The sequence below is a fragment of the Nannizzia gypsea genome, genomic scaffold, assembly GCF_000150975.2.
Source record: "Nannizzia gypsea CBS 118893 supercont1.1 genomic scaffold, whole genome shotgun sequence".
Classification (NCBI taxonomy): domain Eukaryota; kingdom Fungi; phylum Ascomycota; class Eurotiomycetes; order Onygenales; family Arthrodermataceae; genus Nannizzia; species Nannizzia gypsea.
Window position 1 is genome coordinate 2,882,029 of NW_003345201.1, and position 22,748 is coordinate 2,904,776.

Below are 22,748 nucleotides of genomic sequence, written 5' to 3' on the forward strand. Positions count from 1 at the left end.
CGCAACAGCAGCTGCAGTCCAACGATCTCAACTCCGGCGGATATCTCTCAGCCTTCACTAAACGAAATCACACGTTTCGACAGACCGCAATCATGTCTGCAGCTGTACAGGGAGCCATCTCCAAGCGCCGCAAGTTCGTGGCCGACGGTGTGTTCTACGCCGAGTTGAACGAGTTCTTCCAGCGCGAATTGGCTGAGGAGGGCTACTCCGGTGTCGAAGTCCGTGTGACTCCCACCGTTACCGACATCAGTACGTTGTCCTTTGCAGAAAAGTTTTCCCCTATCACTTGGCTTTTGCGAAAGTATGGCAGGGACGTATTAGTGCCGAACGGGCCAGGCGAGGCGAGCGTGGGATTGACGATATCACATACGATAAAAGAGCTACGATAAAGGGACAAAGTCATGTAAGGACGACGAAAGCTAACAGCTATGCCTCACTGAACAGTTATCCGTGCCACCCACACCCAAGAAGTCCTTGGTGAACAGGGCCGTCGCATCCGTGAACTCACCTCCCTCATCCAGAAGCGATTCAAGTTCCCAGAGAACTCCGTCTCCCTCTATGCCGCTAAGGTCCAGAACCGTGGTCTCTCTGCCGTTGCACAGTGCGAGAGCTTGAGATACAAGCTTCTCAACGGACTGGCTGTCCGAAGAGCCTGCTATGGTGTTCTCCGATTCATCATGGAGAGCGGTGCTAAGGGTTGTGAGGTCGTTGTTTCCGGAAAGCTACGAGCTGCTCGTGCCAAGAGCATGAAGTTCACTGTACGTTTTTCAGGGGCTCAAGTGAAAAGAATAAAATTGAGAGAGAGTAGAGGACTAATTGGCCAAATCTGTGTTTGTAGGACGGTTTCATGATTCACTCCGGTCAGCCAGCTCGCGACTTTATCGACCACGCCACTCGTCACGTTCTCCTCCGCCAGGGTGTCCTCGGTATCAAGGTCAAGATCATGCGCGGTAGCGACCCAGAGGGCAAGTCCGGTCCTCAGAAGTCTCTCCCCGACTCCGTCACCATCATCGAGCCAAAGGAGGAACAGCCAGTCCTTCAGCCAATGAGCCAGGACTATGGAGCCAAGGCTGCTGCTGCTCAACAGCTTGCCGAACAACAGCGGCTGGCTGAACAAGAACAGGAGGGCCAGGGTGTAGAGGGTGAGGCTGCGGAGCCTCAGGAGTAAAAAAACAACAACAATAAATGAAGAAAATATGAGCGACCTCGGTTTTATGATTTGTTGCAACGGGATTTCTCAGTTATTCTAATTTATTTTTGAACTCTTTCATCACCCTTTCCCAAAATTTCAAACCTTTGTTTTAATTATTGAAATAGAATTGAAATGGATGTGATGAATGACATGTTCAAATTGGAGTTTTCTATTGTTTAAGGCACCCTGCTATAAATGTGTCTATGTTTACTCCCTAAACTTAATTGAGAGCATGGTTAGTGCTACTAACTGGTAGCATCCAACATCGTAGGGAATGAAGGCTGGTTTGGAAGTTTCATAATGTATACTATGCATTGATATCATTGTACCTATACCTACTTTCAACGAAAAGGCATATAGAGAGAGGGCTTCATAGAAGACTTTCAATGTTAATTTCCAGGGCGCTCACGGGATACTTCAAGTCAAAATTGTCAAGAACCGTTGGGTGTAATATGCCGAAGGAACCAATAATGCTCTCCTTTCCATCCATGCGTAGATGTACAGAGGCAGCGTGGCCAGGGAAATAAGTAGGATCTGCCAGACGTCAATGTTAGCGTAACTAGAAGATGCATATACGTTTTCAAGATCAGAAGGTTCTTACCATTGAGCTCCTCAATCCAATACTGAGAACCCTTAACAGCAGCGTTGTCCAGCCCTTCCTCTCCAACAATAAAGGCACTTTTCATCATCATCATGACCTTGTCTAGCAGGCCGTGAACAACCTCGAAACCACTTGTTTTCCCATACCAGGCCGCAGCAAAATGTCTTTCGTTGCGACTCTTCCTCTCAAGTGAGAGATCTTTGAGTCCTACATCACTAACTTCGAAAATCTTTATAGGTAAGCTGTGGTTCTTGTTTTCACGGATTGTTTTCAACAAGCCTGGCATGAGGCTTGTTCGGACAACCTGAAATTCAACTGTTTTGGGATTGGCGAGCTTGATAGCCGTCTTCCCATCATCTTTGCGGTTAACCCAGGCAAAGTTCTCATCGTGTGAGCATAGAGCAAAAGTGAGCACTTCCGTCCACCCTGCCATTGCCGCTTCTCCTCTAATTATGTCACCTAGCTTATTGATTGGAAGAGGTTGGGCAATTGTGCCAGATTTGCTAGGGAAAGATTTAGGAAGTTCGTTAAAACCATGTGCAATGGCAATATCCTCCATAATATCAGCTTGATGAAGGACATCCGCTCGGGTGACTGGGATAGTAACATCAAGAGTATCTTCGGATTTCTCAGAAACCTTGGCAGAAAGTGACATTTTCTTGAGCAATTGACAGGCATCTGGGCCAGAGAGGGATAGACCGGTGCATCGATTAATGTAAGATATGCTAGCCTGTGTTGTCCTTGGTTTAAGGGTTGGAGTTTGTCGTGATTCTTTATTGTGTTCAGAGACTATTTTTATGGGCTCAATTCTAGCAAGAACTAGGTTAGCTTTGACTTGAGGTTGTGAGGGGGCAGTGTAGAACAATTAACGTACGTGAATGGCTCATCTGTGCACTGAGAGAACATGGTAACCATGATGTTGTTCACGACTTCTAGTTTTGTCTTATCCGTTGCAGTAATCTCCATGAAAACATTGCGAGTATCCAATGTTATTTTTGAATGGTCCCCATTGATTATTGGCGGTAGGGAGCAGACGGTCCTTTTAGAATCATAGATAACTGGGTATAAGGGCGAATCACGGATAATATGTAAATATTTGCCAAGGTTTTTGTCCTTTTCATAGAATTCCATCAACTCTTCGCCATCCATGCACTTGGTCTGGTTTAAAGGAGTGAATTTGATCTCCTTTGGGGGCAACGCTTCGTATGTGAAGGGGCCTTGAATGGTGTCAAGGTCGTGTGTTCCAATGGACACCAAAGTCCTTTGTCTGGCAATGTTCTGGTGAAGTTTGTCCTGTAGGGCGATGAAGGAATTGTACCGTGCCTGGTCAAAACGAATATTGCGGAAGACAGCACCCACCACATAAGGTCGTACACTTTCAGTCTATAAATTGATCTGTCTCAGCTTCTGATATCTGGCTTCCTCGAACTGATAATGATTGCATTCAGTCTCACCTCTGGCTTGATAATGAGGGTTTGTAGCTCTCCGCTTGGTGGGGTGACTACTCGATAATTCGGTGATTCGGCTCTTCCGAGGAAGATATTCAGCATCAGGGATAAACCCTCGAAGCATAGTAGGTCATAGCTATATAATAGGTCAAAAACCGCATTCATCTATACTGGCTGGGGCAGCGAGACAAACCGATTGGCGGGAATTTCAATTTTGAGCTGCGGGGGTTCCTGGACGCCGTTCACGTATGGCCGGTCGCAGTCGGTGGTCTATGCAATTGTTACAGGATGGTCGAGCTGGTATGTGTAATATAAAGGGAGAAGTCTCACATCTTCTTCGAGCTCAAGGCCTGTTTGGATATACGTTAGAGATATATTCCGTAATTCCACAGGGATAACTCGCTGATAGTGGGGGTGACTCACCAAAGTCGAAGCACAGCTGGTCGAACTCCTCGGTGGTGTATCTAACAGTAGAGTATCAGTTGGTATAAGCCCTTATAGCTGATATATAACAGAGATAGCAGCCGCAAAAGGGGGTAGAGGGGGAGTCTTTACTCTTTACCCAGCGCCTTGCACAGGGCCGCCTTATCAACAGTGACCATAGGCATCCTGGGCGCTGTTTTCTGGTCAAATCCGCTAACGGGACAGACAATTGAGAAATAAAGCTTCAAGAAAAGGTGTCTGACCCTCTTTAACCGCTTGCGACCTCTGTAGCCTGACTGCAAACAGCTATCAAAGAGAAAAGAAGGAGCCTAAGGAGGTAGAAGAAACAGAGGAAAGATATGACTCCTTTTGGGTTCAGTTTTGGTGGACTTAGTGAGCCGCACCGCCACAGCTCCCTTCGCTCTCTCTCCTCACCAGCCACACTCCCGCCGTCCACCAAGTTCTGCTTTTGCTCTAGTAACGAGCGAACGAACATTCACCATCTTCAATCAACAAGCTGACCACGACCATCGCTGTCGAACGCCGGAAGTGAATCTGAGCAACTTGATCTCTCACATCGCCCTCTGTCAGACAGCCTCGTCCCCGACCAGCTTCCATAATACAGAGAGTACGTCTTAACGCAGCCCGCCGCCGCTGTCTGCCTCGTTTTATGGGCGTCTTGTCTTTCACCCCACGAGACAGCAACAAAACATCCATCAAACGCCCCTTTCTCTCGCCTCTTTTCACAACATCCTGAAATCGTCAGCTCTCGTGGCCGGGTGGAAACACGATAAATTAACCAGTCCAGCTCTATAGTAGCTCTCTCCGATACTCACTTCTCGCCGTCTCCCTGAACGAACGACTATCATTACCCCCCGTTTTGTCGCCTGCTTGATAGCACATCGCATAACCCTTTCGTTGAAACAACCACCAAGGCACGCCCACAGATAAACAATAACCGTTCTTGTTTGTATAACAATTCGTTTCCGCCATGGAAGGCCAAGGCGAAAATGACGAGCTCTATCCCATTGCGGTCTTGATCGATGAGCTAAAGGTATACACAGCGAATCTTCGAAACCCCTGGCGCCCCTCTGGCCAACAAGAATTTCGGCTTACTGACGGTCTCCGGTGTATGGTATAGCACGATGATGTGATCCTCCGTCTAAACGCAATCCATCGACTTTCAACAATTGCTCTTGCCCTCGGACCGGAGAGAACGCGAGACGAGCTTGTGCCGTTCCTTGACGGTTCGTGAAGATCTCCCCATTCCCTCTTTACACCCTGCTTGGGATACTGCGTTTTTTTGATAGGCGAACCATGTGATTGATAATATCTACTGCTTAGACTCAGTTGAGGATGAGGACGAAGTTTTGACAGCTTTAAGTGAAGAGCTTGGGAACTTTGTGGAATACGTTGGCGGGCCAGAATATGCACACGTCCTTTTGTCTCCCCTCGAGCATTTGGCAGCCATAGAGGAGCCATTGGTACGAGAAAAAGTAAGATTACACCAAGCTTTCACGTCCATTAATCTTCACACGGGACAAAACATTTAACATGGTAATGCTTTTCTTCCCTGCTAGGCTGTAGAGTCCCTCAACAAGATCTGCGAACAACTCTCCCCGAGGCAGATCGAAGACAATTTTATACCCTTGACAGTCCGCCTCTCAAAGGCAGACTGGTTCACTTCCAAGATATCTGCAGCTGGTCTCTATTGTACTCCCTACAGAACTGCCTCTCCGGCCCTGCAGCAAGGACTACGACAGCAGTTTGGGCAATTAGTTCATGATGATACCCCCATGGTTAGACGGCAGGCTGCCAACAATCTAGCTAAGTTTGTGAAGGAGATGGATTCTCAGGCTATCATAGTGGAGATGGTTCCTCTATTCCAGAACTTGGCAAATGACGACCAGGACAGCGTTCGACTTTTAACGGTTGAGATTTTGATCTCTATAGCAGAGGAAATTCCCAAGGAGCAGCAGTCCAGCCATGGTGTCCTTCTCACTGCTCTGCGAAATCTGTTTGAAGATAAGAGCTGGAGAGTAAGATACATGGTTGCAGATAAATTTGAAAAGGTAGCTCCCTTTAGTCAAAATTTCCGTAGGACATGATTTCATCACAGATATAGCTGACACCTTATAGATCGCAAAAGCTGTCGACGAGGAAGTTGTCAACCGCGACCTGGTCCCAGCTTTCGTCAAGCTCCTCAAAGATACCGAAGCCGAGGTCCGCACAGCCATTGCTGGGCAGATCCCAGGTAAGCCTTGCGCCACCAAAAATAGCCCATCCATTTCAAGGCTAATACAATTCCAGGTTTCTGTCGACTCATTGACCGTGAGACCCTATTAAACGAGATTATGACAAGCATCGAAGATCTCGTGTCAGATCAGTCCCAGCATGTAAGAGCTGCATTGGGTATGCAAATCAGCGGATTAGCCCCTATTCTAGGGAAGGAAGAGTAAATATGTCCATCTTACTTCGATTTTCTAGATTCCTTATCTAACAATTGCTTGCCAGGACAATTTCACACCTCCTTCCAATGTTCTTGCAGATGCTAAAAGACGAATTTCCCGATGTTCGACTGCACATTATCTCCAAATTAGAGCTGGTGAATAAAGGTATGCACCCCCTCTTCTCTCCTAGGCAACACAAAGGTTAGCATACTGAGTTACCTAACTTCCTAATATAGTTATTGGAATTGATCTTCTGTCTCAGTCTCTTCTCCCTGCGATTGTGCAGCTCGCTGAAGACAAACAGTGGCGTGTTCGTCTTGCAATTATTGAGTATATTCCTCTTCTTGCCAGCCAGCTAGGAGTCAAGTTTTTCGATGAACAGCTCAACAGTCTATGTCTTGGCTGGTTAGGAGATGCAGTATTCTCAATCCGAGAAGCAGCTACCCAGAATCTCAAGAAACTGACAGAGGTATTCGGCGTTGACTGGGCCAATGGCTCCATAATTCCAAAGGTCACAGCTATGGGACAACACCCTAATTACCTTTACCGAATGACAACCTGCTTCGCCATCACAGTAAGTTTTACCCGTCTTACAGCGTCCCCTGCTGCCACATCTAACCTCAAGAATTTAGACGCTTGCCCCTGTCATCAATCTAAAAATGATTGAGACTTCGATTCTCCCAATTTTGGATAGGCTCGTGACAGACGACATCCCCAACATCAGATTCAATGTCGCAAAGTCATACTCTGTCATAATAGACACCCTCCGAAAGCTCCCAGATGAAGGCACTCTCAGCGAGGCCGATAAATCTGAACAGGCAGCCACTCCTTCTCCCCGTGGCCAAACTATCATCCAACAGCAGATTCTTCCAAATCTTGAGAAGCTACAGCAGGACGATGACGTTGATGTGCGGTATTTCGCAACCACTGCTGCCGGAAGCTATGGTGAAGTGATGCACACGTCTCCTTAAATCCTTCTGACATAGAAAAAAAAGAAAACCGAAAGAATTATGCCACACCCCCTCACACAGCCCTTGAATCCCCACACATTTGATCTTTGTCTTCTTTTTGCTCCGCTATTTCTGTCAAATTCTTCTTGACTTCGCCCCTGGTAAATGAGAGATATTTCATCGTTGAGTTGAGATCGTTCTCCGGTTTGGGTTGAGTCTGGGAATTGATGGCACTCGTGGGCATATTAGAGCATGAATTACCATATGCATCCGTTGCTCGTTAACATGAAAAGAAAATAAATAAAACACTAGTTTATTCTGTTTCCTGCCCTTATCTTAATGTAAAATATCATCACCTAACTTGGGGTTGGTGATTCAGTTCAACCGTAGCGAGGCAGGTGAGAACATCACATATTGAACGATGATAGATTTGCTTTGGTAGCTGACCAAGTTTGTTCAAAGATTAATGCCTACCACAGACAGACAGCTAAGGCCCCCCGCCTTTATTGGCCTTGAGCTTACTACCAGGACAAATAATAACCTTATTAGCGCTAAGATATATCACTATCTACATACAAGCAGTTTTTATCCTAAGTCAAGGAAACTCGATAGTGTATAGGAAAGTAGGACTAAGGGCACTCAGTATCCAAAGACTAACACATCAGGAACCGGGTTATGGAGGCACATCCTAGCATCCACGCTTTGGAGATGTTACGGATCAGAGCCACCTGCTCCCATACGGCAATCTCATTTTGCATTCAGCTGGTATCTGACAACACCATTGCTAGCAGTTTCCTGTGGCTTAACGTCAAGATGTCTTTCCAGGAATCGCGACTGACGCCGCTGAAGTTCCTTTAGTCGTTGTATCGGGTTCTGTAAATTTCCAGTATAAGTAGCTGGCCTGAAGGAGGGATATAAATGCATTAACCGTGAGACCCACCCATTCCGCCTGGCTAGGGACACCTTCAGCAGCCGGGAGTTCTTCATTTTCCCAGTTATCATCGGCTGTTGAAGAGGTACTCGGTCTTCTCATGACTAGAGCTGGTGTGACGGCCGGGCTGGGTACGTCATGTTCCGGCGGATAATGCGTTTGGCGCAGACTCGATTTCCTGGCTGGAGATTTTAATCCAGTGGATGACTTTCTGGCATGCGTAGATCCTGTGATAACCGATACGCCCGCCCGACGTGGTTTTTGAAGTGAGCGCATGTACTTTTCGATTTCGGGCACATCATCCCAGGCGTTGTTCCTGGAGTACGATTCAAATCCGCTGGCGGGGCTCCCGTTCGTTGAGGGAACACCTTGCCGGGCTGAGGGAATCGCAAGCTCAGGCATTTGACCAAGTTCGGAATCCTCCCCTATAAAGACCCGTGTCGGGGCGGGGGCCTTTTGCTCCCAAGGGAAGGCAGATGTTTGCCTTCGAGCTGCAGGGGCTGTTGTTGGAACTTGATAGTACATATTTTTTGGAGCATCGGGGTATGATTTGGGAGGCTGGAAAAGTTCTGTATCCTTTGACATTGTGTAGACCTGTACAGGGAATGAGGCTGCCTCTGGCTTTGAGTCAACCGGCGGTGGTGCACTACATATATTAGAACCTGCTGGCGGGTTTTAAGGGCTGAGCTCTTACCGTGATGCATCCCATACTGCTAAGGGTGGAGAGAAAGTGCTTTCAGGCGGTTGCATTTCCGCAGTACTTGAGGGAACATGTTCATCTTTCGTTACGGTTTTATCACCAACAGATTGGCCCTCTCCTACGTCTCTCGTTAGTATTTCAGATTCGTGCGACTCGGCTGTTTCTTGACCTTTCGGCCAAATGGTTTGGTAAGGCTGTTGTGCGTTGACAACTATATGGGGTACATGGGTTGGTATATTGGGTGGCTCTCCGTGGTAAATGGGAACTGTGATATGTTCTTCTCCGCGAACGTAGTGAGGGACAGCGCTAATCATCGGCTTGGGTGGCGCATCATAGCTTGGTTGGACCCCTTCTTCTAGACTAGCGGCATCAGGCGCCTTGGGCGAAACGCTACCGACATCATGTCTAGTAAAGTGTTCGTCTTGAGGAATGGTATAAGCCTCTTGAACTTGCTTGCCAGGAGTCACTGTTTCATGGGGCCCTCTAACTGGCTCATGTTGACTTATTGTCATGACTTGTGTATGCGTGGCGGTTTCTGCATGCCTCTCTTCGCTCTGTGCAGGAGTTTCCGTTTCAGGGGCCGGCGAGAATGTATGTTCTACATACAAGTTCTCCCTGTGTGGATGTCCTGCTGTTTCCCAAACCTTCTTTTCAGGTACCGAAGCTTGTGCCGTTTCTTGTGAGATAGTGTGAGTTTGGTGGTAACGAGACTGAGTGATATAAATAGGGCCTCTCCGGTAATGACGGTCATACACTGCCCACCACTTTGCCAATAACTGGCTATATGGAGAGTCGTGCGGCGATGTGCCTCTCCCGATCCCCCATGGCTTTAGAGAGCCGATAAAATGGACTAGTGAGATGGTGCTTTCAAAATACTTATATGCGGGTACGTATTGATAGTGCCCGCTAGGTGTACAGTTGTACGTGAAGCTGAGTCTATCCCAATTTTTGAAATGCATGTTCAGGAGGCCTTGATCGGCACCATCAAAACTTATGCCGCGTTGAGCGAAGGCAAGTAGAGAGTAGTAATCTTGGAGATTTGGTCGTAGTACCATGACACCAGTGTTGAAACAGTCAGGCCATCCAATATCTGGCACAGCTGCTATTGTTTTGACATCAAGCGTAAGAAGCTCGTCAGGAGCCCGAAGAGCAATCACGTCCGCGTCTATATAGACGATCTGGTCGTACTGTGTCTGTTTCCATAGAGCTATTTTTGAAAACGTAGAGATTAGGTCAGGACGGTCCATGAGATAAAGGTTCCCTGGGTATGCATTTTCTATCCGAGGAATTGGTATCACATCATCATACACGGTCTATACAGTGGTAGTCAGCAGTACGAACTTTTTTTTCTCTTGCTTGATCGAACTACCCACCTTCAACTCATTAATTATCCCAGGTTGTAAGGTATCTGGCGTTACTAGCACAGCCAGTCTTCCCTTCGTCCCGTTATCCCGCAGGGAATGGGCCAGGACCATAGCACCTAGTAGAAACCATCAACAAACTATCACGGAGTAGGTTCAACCCTGCCACCTTGTCACTGACCAGGAAGGTAGTTGTCGCTCAGAAGGATCTATATGCGACAATCAGCAAGTCAGTACTTAATATATGATAGCTCATCTTGGTCGTCTGGGTGAGATCAAACCGTGCAGTAAACAGCTCCATGGCTGGACATCGTTACGCAACCCACGACGAGCTGCTCCGAAAGCAGGCTCTCCTTTCGTTCGTTTATTTAGTGAAGATGGAGGGCAACCATCAATGAGCAAATGCTGAAATGAATAAACCACAGCGAAATAGGGAGAAATAAAGAGAGAGAGAGAGAGAGTCGGAGGAAGACGACTGTTGGTGAAATAGCTGGTGGGAAGCCAAAGCTAGTTGCGCAAGAACGGAGTAGCCACTCAGTTAACTATTCTGCCGCGCATCACCGGCTTAGAAGAGCTTCTTCCAACGACATCCGATTTGCATCATCCGATAGCAAAATGGAATCAGACTTCCTCCAAGGGCTCACTCAGAACGCCGTTGGTCAGTGGTTAGAAGAGAAGGAGAGGAGAGGAGGGAGAAGAGTCCGCGCGATAGAGGACGGCTGGAGCTCCAAGAAACCAGGACCAGTGCTCTTGCAAGCTTTCCCGGCTTTGCGGCCTTTTAATCTCATTCAACCGCATCCTTGCCAGCCAACAAGCGATCCTGTCAGGCCTGCGCAATATTGCATATGATAACAAGCGAGGGGGTATGCAGAGCGCCTGCACCGCTCACAGCTCGAGGATTGCTTGCTGCTTGCTAGCTGGTAGCTGGCTAGCTTGGTAACTTCTCGTGGAGCTTGCTGTGTTGCACCAGCCGGCGGAAATGAGCCTATCATCTGTGTTACGGTTTGCCAGCAGTTGGCTCGTTTACTTGCCACAGCTTTCTACAATTAAGATATCTGCAGCGGTGTGGATAGCTTCGATGGAGATTTTACTAGTTATGTACCCCTATGCGGGCGCTAGCTAGCTAACTACAAGGCCAGCTATCCACTTCGAAGCTGAGCTTGGCCGCGGTGTTTAGCCATGGAGCTGCCTTCGTGTCTGGGAAGCAATCCAAATGAATGTACGGAGTATAGTTACATGTATTCCGATGAGAACTATATACTATCAAAACGGAGTACAGGTATTATGCCAACGCCTGGAGAAAAAGCAAGAACGAACAAGAATCGGAAACAGAACGCTCACCTCGCACTAGGTTTTCAACGATAACTTAACACCGGTCACGCTTTCCCGCTTTGCCTCGCTTATATCTTCGATCGTGTTTAACAGCAAGATGAAAACTGACAATTAAATAAAAAGAAACAGAGGGGCATCATCCATAGCAAGAGGAAGGATATGAGATGGTTTATGCAGTCTAGCAGCAGTAGGCCTTCCCAACTTGCTATTCAACTGGTTAACTAGTTACTTATCGGCGAGCGGCCACTCTGGCTTCAGGATACACAGACGAGACAGCTTGGCCAACATCGCCTGTCTCACCCTTGACGGCCCATAGTACTGCTTCTTCAAATGCTCCTCTGCTCTCCACTTCCATGGGCGTGAAATGGCCAGATCGAGGAAGCACAACTAGTTGACTTCCCTGGACAAGTCGATCGGCTATTCCATCCAGGGCCAGGTGATTATCGATCGCAGGGTCTTTCATGCCCCATAGGACTGTGGCGTTTGCCTTTAGAGCCCCAGGGGCAGGGTCGAACACGCCTGTCCCGCAGCTCGTTCTTCGACGTTCGTCAGGACAGATACTATGCAGGGCAGAGATAGTTTCCAAAGATTTTTGCCAAGGGTCTGACACTGCTCCTTGCCGGTAGTATGATGTTGCGTCCTTGAAGTTCCCCTGTTTAGCGCGTATGCGGACAGATTCAGAGTATGTTTCTCCATCGGCCGTCTTGGTTTTTAGCTCTTCGATGCTGGGCCCAAGAGTGCCTGCCATGGCTTCCTGTGCATCTCGGACGGTAAACTCGCCGGTTTTCCCTGCAGCTAGCTCGTGGATCGCCTTTAAAAACGAATAATTGCCTCCATGGCCCAGGTAACGAACCAACGGCATGGGAAGGTGGAAGACAAACACATACTGGGAATACTTTAGTTGACGGAGTACCGGAGCCAGGGCCTTGAGAGACTTGCACAACACATGCCGTGAGCGCCATGGTTCTTTAAGGAAAGTCTTGAACATCTTATTGGCAGACTCGATCGATAGATGGATATTATCGTTCATCAAGCCAACCTGTTGCCATGGAAAAAGCATCATATTAGCACACTGGAAAGATGAATCAGGATACTTGTGCATACCAGGACCCCATTGGAGATGATGAACCTATCTGCCAGCTGGGGGGCTTCTGCAGCCAGACGAAAAGCGAGTATCGCTCCCCAGTCGTGAGCTACTATAATAACTCTCCTCTTGGTTCGGTCATTACCATCATCGACTTTATATTGGTCTCTCACGGTGATTATAAACTCCGTCAACGTCTCTAGGATTTCGGTAGGGCCGTATACGTCCAACGAGTCCGTTCCACCGTACCCTGGCAGGTCTGGTGCAATCATCACGCTTTCGTCTCCAAGAGAGCTGGATGAGAGAAGATGCCGCCATATTGGCCAGCTATCCGGAAACCCATGCAGGAATATGACCAACGGCTTGTTCCCAGTATTCGAGGCGACGGTTTCATCATCAGGCGAGACGTTTGTAAGATAGTGAACTTTGAACCCATTACGCAAAGTTATGAACCGATGTGAGAAATTCTTCCAATTCTTCGAGAGGTTCCAGAATCTATCTGATGCTGTGCCCAGAGAAAGCCCGTGTTAGCTATCCAAGAAAATAGCCAGAGCACCCAGAAGCGGAAGATTAATCAACCAACCCCTTCTTCTCCTCTCCTTTTTTTGTGCGGTAATATGGAGGCCTCCAGAAAGAAGGGATGTTCACTCATACGAACCGAGTTGAAACTCCAACCGCTCTTTTTCAGTGGTTTTTCGGAAAGGCACACCACTGACGATGGCAATAACTGCGTATAGCACCAGCGTAAATATACCATAAGTAAAAGAAAAGATGGCCACTGCCACCTTCAACGCTCCATTGGCCATGTTGACAGCATTCGCCTCCGGTATCTATCGAAATATCAGAGAAATGGCCTTATTACTAGAGCAAAAAAGCAGCTACGTGTATGGTCGGGAAAGGCCTCTTTTATAGGCTGCACTTGAGCCTGATGTGTTAACATGGGTTATTTAATTGCTAACTTGGATCCTTTGAGAGGATGGCTGCTTAGTCAACCGGTATTGACGTAATAGTTGGATATCCGTAGACGTTGACGACGACCCTACCATTTGTTTGCAAACCCTGAGAACTTGTCCTTGTGGAGCACATTTGCTTATATTCTATGCAGCCGCTCAACCAATTAAGACTGACCTGCAAACCTAGAGGATAGAAGAAAGCCGGGGAATACTGACATTGGCTCTTCCCTTGACCTCGACTTTCTAAATCGAACACGAACCAGGGTATAGGAAACTTGTAATCAGGCCCTCTTATTCTGAGGAAGCGCCCAAGCTGGAAGAGCCCTGGGAAGTGAAATAAATCTCCATGACCAGTAACTTAAAGCCCATCCTTCATAGCAAGAGGCCTTAGTAATATAAGAGATGTGCCTGGACAAGAAAAGGCTTCCACACAAAAGGGAATGGGAAGATGATCCACCAAAATCCCATATGATGCAGCTCGTGTGAATATCAAGGTGTGCGGAGTCTCAGAGAGAATTCCCCAAATCTTCAGTGTAGAGTCTAGTGTGCGGCGTTCCATACCATTAGTTATCGAGGCGGATGGGCCGATAAACCGAAGATGCCTAACCAATGGATAAGAAGCGCGTTCCGGGCCTTTCGTATTCTACCAGGAGGACGTGGTGGATGTTATTTTGCCGAAGACAAGTTATGAAAGTATAATGTGATGGATAGGCTATGGATGGATGGACGGCCTCGTGGGGTGTGTGTTAAATATAATAGTTGGCATTAGAGGAAGCAAATGCCACCAAGTCTATATTCAAGAGTAACAAGGGTATAAGTCGCCGAAAATCTAATAATACAAGGCGGTTATTTGCCCAAACGGAGAAAAAACAATGTAACAAGAAAGGGAAATAGAGGGAAAGGGAGGAATACTTATATAAAGCCGCCTTTTATGAGGCGAAAAGAAGAGATTAGAAAAAGAGACATAAAAAAAACGACAATTATAAAAAGATAATAATAAAATACCAAAGCCGTCCCACTGCATATATTATGATTTTTTAGCCCATTGAAAAACCCAATCGTTCACGATTATCATCGATGACTCTGCCGTATCTGTAGCTTGTTGTTAGTACTGGCATTTTGTAATGGTTACAGGGCACCTTGGGACTCACTCTAATAAAAGCCTGAAAAACCACACCTCAAGATCTTCGTTGCGTAAAACTTTTCGTGCCCATTTCTGACTGTCTTGTGCAATAGTGATTGCCTTCTCTTTGCCTGCATCTTCTTGTACAAAATAACGGACTGATTCGTAGTGGTCGGTTCCTCTGAGACTGAGGGGAATGAAATGGACCCATGGCCGAAGCCACTCGTCGTGCCATTCTCGGAACAGAGCAAGCTTGTATACTAAACTCTTGCTTAGTAGGAAGGCATAGTATCGTCCGCTGAAAGCGTTTCCGTCAATGTCAACAAGGTACTTGTACTTCCATGCATCTTGCTGCTTGGCTGGCTTGACGATGTTGAAGTATTCCATTTGCGCCTCGCAGTCCTCCGGATCGCATTGGCCAACATGACTGAAGCTCACGTTGAATAGGGATCTCAGGGCGCTCCGCTGGATCTGCTTCACGGCCCAGCGGCTGGTCTCCAAACTCTTCTCAAGAACATTTGTGGGGCTAAGGCTGTTGATGTTGCGTACAAAGAGCTGACGGTGCTGTCTGCGCCATCCGCCTGCTCTTGAGAAGCCGCCGGTCGTTGAACCACGCCAGTACATCTGGTCTTCCTTGGCGGCCCAGTCCATGTCTTGATTTGCGTCGTAGGCCACATTCCCATTCCAGTACCAGGGGCTTGGGTATAGAATATCCTGAAACGAGGAAACTTTGCTTTGCGAAAAGATGGGGAAGAGATCGTGAACTATATCAAGGGCGTTTGGTCGTTCGAAGAAACCAAAAGTCTGGCGTAGGGATGGAGTCTGACAAATATCTGAGAAGGCCGTAGTATTCGAGATAAACCCAAGGGGAGAGGTCGAGTACAGCTTCGTATTGTCGACAGTTTCGTCCTCTAGCTGTCTAGCAGGGCTATCTGGAGGGCAGGACATCCGTGAATTGGTCCACGTAGGCTGGTGAGCGAACCTGTTGAACCTCGTCCGTCTAACTTCGTCGATTCTATCCCCCTTATTTAAACCCTTCGGTCGTTCAGACCACTCTCTCTGGAGTCCCTGTTGCAGCCCGTTCGAGGAAGTCACACGCTTCCCTTCAGCAACTAGTCGGGAGAGGTCAGAATGCGAAAGTACAACCCTCGGCTCATCGTGTATGTTGAAGGCCAGGTCCATATCAGGCAGATACTTGACGAAAGTCGCCATCATCCCCTTGATCGCATTCCTCTTCCACTGCTCGGGTTCCCCACCTCCATCAACCAGCGTAACATTCCCATCCCTTATCATCAGTCCGATTAGAGCATTTTCAAATCCTATAGCTTCTCTTGCTCGTTCTCGGATAGTCTTCGGCTTGACTCCCCAAAAGGGGAGTAGGGTGTCGTATATCGTATCATATTCATCAATCATCTGTACACCTCTGCTCTGGGCGAATTTGAACCAGACATCGAAGTGTGGCGGCGGGTAAAGACCATATCGACGCCGGTACTCAGCAACAGCCTGCTGCAATGTCTTTGACTGTCGCGAATGCGTGGTCCTGAACTTCTCTCCGGAGGTCTGGATCAGCTTCTCAATCGGATGCTGGGCGAGATCATTGCCCGTTGGACCAGTGGGGTTGTCATGGTTATTATTAGGGTCATTATTATTGTCTTGCGGTAGGTTCTCGTCGCCAAAGGACTCGACCGGCTGTTGGTGAGGTGGTGGACGATTTGGTGCTGGTGCGATGGGCCTCTCGTCCGAATTTGGCGCAAAGAAGATAAACAGCAGAACAACAAGGGACGCCAGGCCCGCAAGAAGGGTAAACCGTCGTCCTTTCATGCCTTGTGAAACCCGGATGCGCGACAAGAAGAGTTCATTGCTAGAATTCCTTTGTCGGGGCATTTATTTTTCTGTTTGGATCTTTAAGCTATCAAAATCTCAAAAGGAGAAGTTTTGGCTTCAGCCAGGAGAAAAAAAGAAATGCCTCGAGCCAAGCAGGGGATGACGACGTGGAAAATACGAACGAAGTACGGAGTATAAAATAGCTATTTAAGTAACATTATTTTATTCAGACGAACAGTATATTAAACATAATATATTCATGACCTCCTCTCTTTATAGATGGATATTCGCTATCAAGTATTTCTATGTGGTTTCGTTCCATGCGCCTAGTGAACTAGAGTCTGATAACCAACTTAGGTACCTAGGTAACTACTTGATGGTCACTCAATATCTAGTAACTACCTAGTTAATAGGAAATTGGCCAGCTCTCAAAATAATCATGAATTTAAGCCACCGATAGTCAGGGTAGAAACGTTTTTGCGCCCTATATTTTTAGGGTCCGATAAGCAACCCACAGCCCTATTCCTATAGTAGATAAAGCGCTGACGCTCCTGGCGTCTCTTTTCCGTAGGGCGTCGGCCCTGGGTTGCTAGATGGTATTATATCCGTACCTTTTTAGTATCAGACAACGTCAATAGCAATATCAATCTTTGATGCAATAGTACACCAACTCCCAGCATATCTATACGGCATGAAGACTCCGTAGAGAAGACAAATTGTTAAAGCTATGTTCCCCCATGTACGTGTTGATAAATCTTAGAAATTGTACATAGATTCTAGCTGAACGCCGAAGCTACGACTCTGGGTCTCTCTGGAGATCTTTACGGAGTCTACTCGTCCACTATCGTCTAAAAAAAAGAAGATCGACAAGCACACGGACATGGAGCCTTTTCTCTAGTTTTCTCTAGACAGCTGGAGTCTGGGTAACAAACCCTTGTTTGTTTGTTTGTGTTTCTTCTGAGAACCAGCATCGGATGCACCCCTCAGGCGATCTACCCTTGCAAACACCTGGCAGCGGGCCGGCAATCTAATAACGATGACGGAGTACTTGGGAGACTAGGTGCCCTATCGAGCTCGAGCTTTTAGAGCTAGAGAAGCCTGTCTGCCTTAGGCGGAAGAAGTCGATGATGTATGGAGTAATTGGCTTCTCGGAGTCATAAGAGTATACTCCGTAAAGGCCGTGACTGTATGAATGGCAACAACAACGATCTGGATATCTGCTGAATACTAACTATCTGAGCCTAGGCTTGTTGTATATGTCCTATCCTTCTCAGCGTCCCCTGAAAAAAATAACAACGTAAACGTGACAGAGAATAAGATGCATCTCTCGGGACTATCATGGATGGCCATGATCGACGAGAGCGAGAAACAGTGTCTCTTCCACAGAGTATGTATGACTGCAGAGCTGTTTCATCAGGGTATCTAGCCTCTGGACTCCTTGGTGTCTTGATGTTGTTGTTGGCTTAGCTGAACCCGCGGCACTTATCGGCCGGGTGGTTAGACGCCGAATCCTTTCGCCAAAAGTGCCTGCTTACAAAGTATCCGGCTACCAAAACAAATTACTGTAGACCGAGAGCGAGCACGAGCGAGAGAAGCCAGAGAAAGCCATGGGAGGAGATAAGCCTTTAAGTAGTAATAATAATGATAATGATCAGAAACTAAGTAACAAGAAGGAGAGAAGAAGGAAAAGAGAAGAAAAGGAGAGAGAGAGGTATGTACATGAGTAAGCAGCATCAAAAGCGGCAAGAGAAAACTGAGGGTACGCTTCGCTAAAACGGCACTGGAATGCCTAAACAGGTCTAGTGTTGTTGAAACAGGCCTATCAGGAGCAGCTGGGATGGCGTGCTCGCGCGGGTCCGCCACTTGCACTCACTAAGGGAGGAGCAGGAGACGCAGGCAGGAGGAGGAGCAGATATAATAAGCAGCAGTAGAAGGCCGGAGGGCAAAACTACTTTGAAAAGCAAAGAAAAGTCTTTCACCTCCCCTTCTTCCATCTTTTTCTCTTCATCTTCCTCATCTTCACCTTCCCATCACCAGGCCTTGTCAGTGTGAGTGCACGAAGACAGGCTGACAACAGAAAAACAGGGGGGAATCACCCAAGTTGGGAATACAAACAAAAGCACAATCATCACGCTGGGGGAGTTGGGTCATGATATGAAAAAACAGACAGTCAACAGCAGGCAGTCAAAAAGAGGCTTGGTGACCTGATATGATGATCGGTGATGAGCCTGGCAAGGGTATAGCTTTGGCTCTTCGACCTCAGCTGGTAAGCAGGCAGCATCTTCTTCTTCTTTTCGTCAACTTCGTCATCTACGACTCTGCTTCAAGCCGTCCTTACAGCTTCAAGCCCCTGTTGGAGAAGAAGGTACATTGCTTGACGTGATGAGACTTGCCTGTCTTCTCGTCAAACATAGAACAGCCAAAGTGAGCTGCGTTTGGAGGAGTATACACTGGTTGCCATGTCAGCATGGAAGAGGATGAAGAATGAAGATGACCAGCAAAAGGTAGGTCGTCGACCATACTCGCAGAGAGACTACTTACAGTGCAGAGAGATTGCAAAGTTATTTGGATCTGGGTTCGAGATCTTGTGCAGGCCAAGCTGGAGAGTCAATGTCAGCTTTGCCATCCACCGGCATCCCGTTGACGGATACTGAGAGATGCTTACCTTGTCGGACATGTATGCCACTTCGTTCTCCCGAAGGATGGTCTCCTTGGTCACTGTTAGGGGGCAGGCTTCGCCGTTGTTGACTTTGTCCTGCTCCGGCCAGTCGTATCGGTTCTCTTTGAGAGAACCATGCAAGATCTACACCAGGGAAAGAACATGATGATCAGCTACGGTGGGCTCTTTTGCTCTTGCTTTCCTTCTCTTTTTCTTGTTTTCTTGCTTCCTTGCTTTCTTGCTATCTTCTCTCTCCCAAAGGGAAAGGAAAGGAAAAGAAAAGGTCAATACTCTACCTTCATTACACAATGAGCGTTAGCATGGTCGTGGATTGGACTGGACTTGCCCGGATTCCAGACGAGGATGAGCTGCATTCAATTTTGCCATGTTAGCCGAGATGGTTTCCATTGACTGGACAAGACTGGCTGGCGTTTTTTTAACTCACCAAGTTACTCTTGCCGTTGCCCTCATCTACGAGGTTTCTGGTATAGGCTCTGGACTCATCTGCCAATGCATATCGCTGCCACTCCTCGTGGTTCGATATGTATCCTTCCATCAACTTCTGGATGTCCTTGGGGTCGACGTCGTCAGAGTCAAGACCCGACGATGGCCCAAGGACAGCACTGAGGTCGTCTACTAGCTTATGGAAGGCATCTTTCCCCTTGACGTCCACTGGGACGATGGGTTCTGCCGTTGTGGACTGGTTCTCGATGAATGGCATGATGACTCGATGGATCTCAACAGTTTTCTTCCCGCTTTGGGTTGCAAAAATTGGGTTGTTGTGAGAGAAAAAGTTGGCTTTCGGCAAACGATAGGCAACTGTAGGCTTGAAGGTGGAGGAGTAATGGTAGAAAGAGATATATACAGTTGTCTCTAGGAAGGGTGTGATGGTCTTTTAGGGGAGGTTGAAGGAAACTTGATCCGGATGAATGGGGACTTTGTGCCTTAATTCTCTTCGCACCTTGGGGGAACAGACTTGTTAGTGTCCGCAGTCGTAGTTTCATCCTTTTGCTCCACGCCACTTTGGCGGTTTCGGGTCACCCCGACCAATCCCGTTCCTGCGCGCCCTCCACGGATATTCCCGGGCGCCGAAAGGGTTCAAAACGGGTCACATGGATAGGTCACGTGATGTAAGATCGTTATCGGATAAACTTAGATTCCGAGATAAGATCAAGATTCGATTAGATAAGCCGCGGATAATGTCGTTCTTTTTTTTTTAATTTCTCTCTATTATCAGCGACTTGTGTGAATTTATATCAAACTAAAACCCCCACTGTTAAGGTGTTGAAGATATAACGACACAAACTACAGCTCTTGCGCGTTCTATTTCTATCGTCAGCGTAGCATTAGCTATTTTCCGTTATCTTATTTCCTTATTTACCCTTTTTTGCAGCGTTTCCCCTTATCGGGCAGATACCGCAATCATGTCGACCACAGTGGACAAGGTTTGCTATCAATCATCCCATAAACACCCATGGAAGAGCTATGGCTAACCATGTCGTCTTGTTTCCATGGTTATAGATTAAGGAGATTGAGGCCGAAGTCGGTACCCTTCCGAAGCCGTTTATTTCTACTCTCCCGCAACCCCGAGCCGATGTTTTAACCATGCGTTCTTATGATATAGATGGCCAAAACACAAAAGAATAAAGCCACATCGTTTCACTTGGGTATGATCTGGAACAGCCTTCTACCAGACAAAAAAGAAAAAAAGGGAAATCATCGCCAGGGGTTTCATGGATCTGACAGTGGAATATAGGTCAACTGAAAGCTAAGCTTGCGAAGCTAAAGCGTGAACTGCTCACCCCCAGCGGCGGAGGTGGTGGAGGCGGAGGTATGCTTTGGCCCCCATATGGACATACAAAGGGATATGCGTTGGGATAATAGGGCTGATGTGACGGTTCACAGCTGGTTTCGATGTTGCGCGTACGGGTGTTGCCAGTGTGTATGTTTTTGTTCAAATTTCTCCTACCCCCGAGCTCAATTCAACACGACGGAGTCGCTAACATGATTCAGTGGCTTCATTGGATTCCCATCTGTGGGTAAGAGTACGCTCATGAGCAAGCTGACCGGCCAACATTCCGAGGGTATGTCTCATTTGGTTTAAAAATAATACCTCCTGATTAATTGATACCCCCCTGTGCTGATACGTACATCACACAGCCGCCGCATACGAATTCACAACTCTTACCACTGTTCCCGGCCAGGTCCTATATAACGGGGCAAAGATCCAGATGCTTGATCTTCCCGGCATCATCCAAGGTGCCAAGGACGGCAAAGGTCGAGGAAGACAGGTCATTGCCGTTGCCAAAACATGCCATCTTATCTTCATCGTTCTAGACGTGAACAAGCCCTTGACCGACAAGAAAGTCATTGAGAACGAGCTGGAAGGTTTCGGCATAAGGATCAACAAGGAGCCTCCGAACATTATCTTCAAGAAGAAAGATAAGGGTGGAATTGCCATCACCAACACAGTACCCCTGACCCATATCGATCACAGCGTAAGTGAATTTTCTAGGCATTTTATCTCCGGCATTTTCCCCCGGCATTCAGAGAGATGCAGTAGCTTATCGGATGTATAGGAGATCAAAGCCGTTATGAACGAATACAAAATCTCTTCGGCGGATATAGCTATCCGCTGCGATGCCACGATCGACGACTTGATTGACGTCCTTGAGGCTCGAAGTCGCTCTTATATACCTGTGATTTACGCTTTGAATAAGATTGATGCTATTTCAATCGAGGAGTTGGATCTACTATACCGTATCCCCAACGCCTGCCCCATCAGCTCAGAGCGAGGGTGGAATATAGATGAATTACTCGAGCTGATGTGGGATAAACTCAACCTGAGAAGGGTCTATACCAAGCCCAAGGGCAAGAATCCAGATTATAACGAGCCAGTAGTCTTGAGAAGTACTGCTTGTACGGTTGAAGATTTCGTACGTCTCATATTCCCGCCCTTCTCTTCCTCTTCATCCCGGGTTATTTTCGTTATTAACCTGACCGCCAGTGCAATTCCATCCACAAATCTATCGTTGAATCGTTTAAACACGCTATCGTTTACGGTCGTTCCGTCAAACATCAACCGCAACGAGTCGGATTAAGCCACGAACTCGCAGACGAAGACATAAGTAAGTGGATCAAGCCGTTCCGTTCCGCCATGCCCTATTTTCATGCACCTCCCTTTTACTAACATACCTTAATCATTAGTAACAATCGTCAAACGGTAAATGCATGTATACTTTAAGGAACTGGGTTCCCTATAACTCCTTTCCTGGGTCATCCATGCCCGTGGAGCTGGGATGTTCCACACAGCTATCCAGTCTACCCTGAATTGCGACTCCAGAACATGGTCTTGAATCTGATAGCTGGCGGGGTATACGGGATGACGTGTTCAGGAGGAGTGGAATTGAACGATACGCCTTGCTTGGACTTTGAGAAATATGCTTTTTAAGACAAGGTATGTATGTAAGAGGGGAGGTTAAAGGTGAAAGGTGTGTAGAGAGGGGAGAGGCGGAAGAAGAAGGGAGGCGAAAAAAAGATTGTAGCAGGCGCAACCGATGCAATGCACACTTGGGGGATGATTGATGAATTGAAATCCTTCTATCAATAATAACTGTTTAGTTAGGCAGAAAGGAAATATGGGATGCTAGGGAGGCAAGGTTGCGCAGCCCAAAACTTACCATGCCATGAAAGCCCGAAATTTAGCAAAAACCGTAC

General features: G+C 47.3%; 8 protein-coding genes across 8 annotated transcripts; 3 read left to right on the forward strand and 5 right to left on the reverse strand.

Annotated features, from left to right (window-relative positions):
* Window positions 1-1,171, forward strand: MGYG_01064 (40S ribosomal protein S3). Its single transcript, XM_003176931.1, has 3 exons — window positions 1-249; window positions 445-758; window positions 839-1,171. The coding sequence occupies exons 1-3, from the start codon at window positions 93-95 to the stop codon at window positions 1,166-1,168; spliced, it is 801 nt and encodes a 266-aa protein (XP_003176979.1). The 5' UTR covers window positions 1-92; the 3' UTR covers window positions 1,169-1,171.
* A 391-nt stretch (window positions 1,172-1,562) lies between these two features.
* MGYG_01065 (phenylalanyl-tRNA synthetase subunit beta) lies at window positions 1,563-3,849 on the reverse strand (the record flags this gene model as incomplete). The annotated part of the gene is made up of 8 exons (XM_003176932.1): window positions 1,563-1,726; window positions 1,794-2,602; window positions 2,668-3,176; window positions 3,248-3,377; window positions 3,435-3,511; window positions 3,572-3,591; window positions 3,665-3,705; window positions 3,797-3,849. The coding sequence occupies 8 exons, from the start codon at window positions 3,847-3,849 to the stop codon at window positions 1,563-1,565; spliced, it is 1,803 nt and encodes a 600-aa protein (XP_003176980.1).
* An 806-nt stretch (window positions 3,850-4,655) lies between these two features.
* On the forward strand, window positions 4,656-7,085 carry MGYG_01066 (phosphatase PP2A regulatory subunit A; the record flags this gene model as incomplete). The annotated part of the gene is made up of 9 exons (XM_003176933.1): window positions 4,656-4,718; window positions 4,806-4,911; window positions 5,009-5,160; window positions 5,245-5,736; window positions 5,804-5,918; window positions 5,975-6,119; window positions 6,179-6,279; window positions 6,351-6,688; window positions 6,747-7,085. The coding sequence occupies 9 exons, from the start codon at window positions 4,656-4,658 to the stop codon at window positions 7,083-7,085; spliced, it is 1,851 nt and encodes a 616-aa protein (XP_003176981.1).
* Window positions 7,086-7,811: 726 nt separating this feature from the next.
* MGYG_01067 (glycogenin-2) lies at window positions 7,812-10,367 on the reverse strand (the record flags this gene model as incomplete). Its single annotated transcript, XM_003176934.1, has 6 exons — window positions 7,812-7,937; window positions 8,005-8,641; window positions 8,690-10,008; window positions 10,069-10,175; window positions 10,238-10,265; window positions 10,338-10,367. 6 exons carry the CDS (start codon window positions 10,365-10,367, stop codon window positions 7,812-7,814), a joined length of 2,247 nt encoding a protein of 748 aa, XP_003176982.1.
* Window positions 10,368-11,617: 1,250 nt separating this feature from the next.
* On the reverse strand, window positions 11,618-13,278 carry MGYG_01068 (catalytic/hydrolase; the record flags this gene model as incomplete). The annotated part of the gene is made up of 3 exons (XM_003176935.1): window positions 11,618-12,427; window positions 12,493-12,977; window positions 13,131-13,278. The coding sequence occupies 3 exons, from the start codon at window positions 13,276-13,278 to the stop codon at window positions 11,618-11,620; spliced, it is 1,443 nt and encodes a 480-aa protein (XP_003176983.1).
* Window positions 13,279-14,462: 1,184 nt separating this feature from the next.
* Window positions 14,463-16,369, reverse strand: MGYG_01069 (hypothetical protein; the record flags this gene model as incomplete). Its single annotated transcript, XM_003176936.1, has 2 exons — window positions 14,463-14,517; window positions 14,577-16,369. The coding sequence occupies 2 exons, from the start codon at window positions 16,367-16,369 to the stop codon at window positions 14,463-14,465; spliced, it is 1,848 nt and encodes a 615-aa protein (XP_003176984.1).
* A 2,337-nt stretch (window positions 16,370-18,706) lies between these two features.
* MGYG_01070 (cysteine dioxygenase) lies at window positions 18,707-19,752 on the reverse strand (the record flags this gene model as incomplete). The annotated part of the gene is made up of 5 exons (XM_003176937.1): window positions 18,707-18,822; window positions 18,914-18,971; window positions 19,038-19,175; window positions 19,328-19,399; window positions 19,477-19,752. 5 exons carry the CDS (start codon window positions 19,750-19,752, stop codon window positions 18,707-18,709), a joined length of 660 nt encoding a protein of 219 aa, XP_003176985.1.
* A 903-nt stretch (window positions 19,753-20,655) lies between these two features.
* Window positions 20,656-22,258, forward strand: MGYG_01071 (GTP-binding protein RBG1; the record flags this gene model as incomplete). The annotated part of the gene is made up of 8 exons (XM_003176938.1): window positions 20,656-20,698; window positions 20,788-20,862; window positions 20,937-20,973; window positions 21,045-21,115; window positions 21,192-21,529; window positions 21,611-21,967; window positions 22,039-22,159; window positions 22,239-22,258. 8 exons carry the CDS (start codon window positions 20,656-20,658, stop codon window positions 22,256-22,258), a joined length of 1,062 nt encoding a protein of 353 aa, XP_003176986.1.
* Between the last annotated feature and the right edge of the window lie 490 nt (window positions 22,259-22,748).